Source organism: Platalea leucorodia (genome assembly GCF_965183815.1).
Source record: "Platalea leucorodia genome assembly, contig: HAP1_HAP1_SCAFFOLD_598, whole genome shotgun sequence".
Taxonomy (NCBI): Eukaryota; Metazoa; Chordata; class Aves; order Pelecaniformes; family Threskiornithidae; genus Platalea; species Platalea leucorodia.
This window is the reverse complement of record NW_028121028.1, coordinates 8,601-12,359: the sequence shown is the minus strand read 5'-3', so window position 1 is coordinate 12,359 and position 3,759 is coordinate 8,601. Positions and strand designations below refer to the sequence as shown.

Genomic DNA, 3,759 nt, shown 5'->3' with positions numbered 1-3,759 from the left:
TATCTAGGATCCAAGGAGGCTCTCGCCAAGGGTGTCCAATGAGATATGCACTTGACTGGACATATCCCACTCCTCTCACTGCTGCCTGGGTACTGAGCATTCTGGGTGCTCTGAACAAGCACACATCTGTCCAGCTTTTGGAGGAGATGGCACCAAAAATGAGAGATTGTGACATGAACCCCTGAGCAAACTACAGTCTGTGGTTTCTAAGAACAAAAGCAGCAAATGACACAAGCTAAAAGCAGGCTGAGGTTTCCTGTTTCAGCTCCAAACTTCGTCTATATAGCTTGCCATACTGTACCTGTCTCCTGCCTGGCCGTAACAACTGCTTTGGCTCTTTGGGACAGCGGCGGAAGATGCTGCTTCTCCTTCTGCTCACAAGTGCTTTTCTCCTTGTCCCGTGGGCCGGGGCTGGTGAGTACAGAGAGAGGGGATTTAGACGAGGACATGCAAGGGCAGAAACGGGCACTGAGTAGGAAAGCTGTCTGGTACCTGCCTTGCCTTTTCTCATATCTCTACTCTCTACTCTACTCATCTCTCTCAGTTCAGACTGTGCCTGACAGCAGTGACGCATTACAGGTACTAGCATAGTGCCCTTTGCTAGCATTTCAGACATCCAGAGTCAGCTGTGGTGAGTCATCCCCAGGAAGCGTTGCTTGTTTTTCTCTCCATTGTGCATAAGCAATGCTTTGGACAGCCCAGGGAAGGAGAGTTATTGGCATCATTGGCGTATGACATCAGAGGATGACCCTCTCTCCTCATGCAGCTCCGAACTTGATGGGAAATAGTGGCATATGTGCTATTAACACTTCTCATCTCTCCTCCAGGAAGGATCATTGGCGGACGGGAAGCTAAGCCCCACTCCAGGCCCTACATGGCTAATTTAGTAATTGGAAGTGAGTCAGGTAGATCTCAATGTGGAGGGTTCCTCCTTCGCCCAGATGCAGTGCTCTCAGCAGCTCACTGTGTGGCTGGGAAAAGGTATGGCCCTGTCTTTCTTGTACATGGGATTTTTTCAAGTCTCACACAGTCATGAAGAGCCACAGTTCTGGTCTGGGGTGAGAGAGTACTCTGTGTCTCTTGAGGCACAGCAGGGCTCTCTGTGAGCCCAGCCATCCCCTGTGAGTTGCAAGAATTGCCTGCCAGGGGCTGTGTGCCTGGGACAGGACTCTTTGGCAGTGGTCTCCTGGTCCATGGTTCCTACCATGGCTCAGAGCTACTGTCGGAGAAGAGAAGCTGTGTCTCCCACTCCCTGCTTCCCTTTTGTCTTCAGAATGGGACACCTCAGACCTATGTCAGCCTGGGACATGGGACCCTCAGCTGAATTGTGGAAGGAACCCAGGCTACAGAGGGCAACTTGCTCAGAACTAATCTCTGGGGAGACATATCCCACCACCACCTCCCTCAGTCCACCTGACATGGGGGCCGTGTGGCTGTGGTCAGTGCAGCTGGAACATGTTGGTGTTTTCTGGCAGGAAAGTGAATATCACTGTGACCCTGGGAGCCCACAACATAAAGAAGAGAGAGCCGAGCCAGCAGGCATTCCACGTTGGCCACTGGGTCATCCACCCCAGCTATTCAGAGGCTACCATTGAAAATGACATCATGCTGCTGAAGGTATGCCCTCACACATCTTTGCTGCCCAAGGGATCTCCCCCGGCTCACTTCCCCAACCCCACAAACTTGTTCCCATTCCTTTGCCTGCTCTAACCCTATGTCCTCTCTGCTTGGCAGCTGAAGCCAAGGGCCAAGCTGACTAAGGCAGTGAGCTGGATCCGCCTGCCAAGTCACAACGAGCATGTGAAACCAGGAACTCTATGCAAAGTGGCTGGCTGGGGCTGGACATCGACGACACGGGAAAAGACTAGTGTGCTGATGGAGGTGGACCTGAAGGTGCAGAGTGAGAAAGTGTGTGAGGAGTCTTTCAAAAAAAACTATCTGCAGTCGTCTATGATCTGTGCTGGTGATGAGGATGGCAAAAAATCAACTTTCCGTGTAAGTGTTGTTTTGGGCTCCAAGCTTGGGATGAGGTTGGGACTAGACAGTCCGGCTGGTTCTCAGGCCGGGGACGAAGGGAATTAAAATGAACTAGATTCTTCAGGACGACATGCTGAGGTTCCTCTCAGGAGCTCTGAAGCTGACATGCTGACTGAACCGGGGTGCAGTTGCCCAGCAAGTTGTCAGCATCGTGTGCCTTTTTACATACCTGGGGATATTCTACCCAGCCTAGCCACTGCTCCAGCAGGCTCCAGATCTCATGTAAATCCTTTGTCATATCCTCCCGACACAAGTGGGACGGCTCGGATATTCCCACATGTCTAAAGTAGGACCAGATTCTCCTTTTCAGGGTTGTGAAGGCAGCTTTTGGATCTCAGATGGCCTCCAGGCCTGAATTGCTTCATGGATCAGTTTAGAGGAGTAGTAAGGCAGCTACAAGCTCTGCAGAGCTGGGTCTGGAGGGAGATGGTCAAAAGAGGAGGTGCTTCACACGGAGGGAGGCAAGAGGGCCAGTTTCTTCCTTAGGGCAGGGGGAGCTGTGCTCTGACATGTCTGACCCCTCCCACTCCTTTCACCTCACAGGGTGATTCTGGTGGCCCATTAGTCTGCAATGGGAAGGCTCATGGCATTGTTTCTTATGGACGCAAAGATCGCATCTTCCCGAAAGTATTTACCAGAGTGTCCTATTTTGAGCCCTGGATACGTAAAGAGCTGAGGAAGTTTGCTCTCCAAGACCTCCCTGACTCTTCCTCCTCTGACTAAAATGCTCAGTGCCCCATTTCCACAACGCATCAAACATCTGCTGATGCTCAGAGGCTTGCAGGGGCCTCTGAAGTGGAGTCAGGGATGCCCTCGTGTCACAGGCACAGGCTTCTGTGCTAAGGAATGTCCCCGTGGCAAGGTAAAAACGCAGGTCCCAAGTACACACATTTTCACATTACTCCCTTCCTCCCGCTACTGCCCAACAGTGCTACCTCCTGCTCTGCTTTCTGGCCACCAATAAAAGCATGTTCAAACTTGCTTGTGTGTGTAGCTTTCTTGGGAAGAGGATGAAATGCCTGATGGTGAGAATGAGATGACAGTCTTTGGAACAGCCTGAGCAAGATTATAGGTGGGGCATGCAATGTAGATCTCAATCCCTGCTGGCTGGAATTGCTGTCCCTCCTCTCCCTCAGCCTCTTCCAGTCAAGCCAGCAAGTAGATACAACTGCCTTTCCAAACGATTTACCCAGCCTTTCAGAAACAGACGCATCACAGCATCCAAGGGGAGATCATGTGGGTTTCCAGTACCAACGTGAAGCCACCTCAGGATCCTTAGAAAGACTCAACACCAGCCAGCCTATTTACAGCCTTTCTCTCCTTTCCGTCCTCTTGAACCTCAGATAAAGCATTTGCTTTGTGCATGCTAAACGCCTGAGGGCTGAAATGTGGAGATTTTCCTCACGTTGGATCATCTGAGCAGGACACAGCTGGGCCAGGACGTGCCCTTGTGGGGTGGTGATGGGATAGAAAACTTCAAAGGTGGCAAAGGAAAAAGCAGTATTGCAGAGAGACAACCCTGACCACTCGTGTGAGGGAAAAATGCATTTCTGGTTGGCTGGCTGGCCGGAAGAAAAAGGACGTGGTGGATCTGAGCTGCTATTTTACACAAACTCTGCGTCTCACCTGAATCTTCTCTGTGAAAGAACCAGTTCCCTCAGGAAGACACCAGTTCTGGCAAACAATGGCTCTCAGATCCCTCCCCTATCACTGCAGAGCTGT

At 51.3% G+C, this 3,759-nt stretch overlaps 1 protein-coding gene across 1 annotated transcript; it reads left to right on the top strand.

Moving 5' to 3' along the window:
- Positions 1–317: 317 nt before the first annotated feature.
- Positions 318–2,760, top strand: LOC309604290 (mast cell protease 1A-like; the record flags this gene model as incomplete). The annotated part of the gene is made up of 5 exons (XM_082339225.1): positions 318–414; positions 828–981; positions 1,476–1,617; positions 1,735–1,995; positions 2,581–2,760. Exons 1-5 carry the CDS (start codon positions 357–359, stop codon positions 2,758–2,760), a joined length of 795 nt encoding a protein of 264 aa, XP_082195351.1. The 5' UTR covers positions 318–356.
- Between the last annotated feature and the right edge of the window lie 999 nt (positions 2,761–3,759).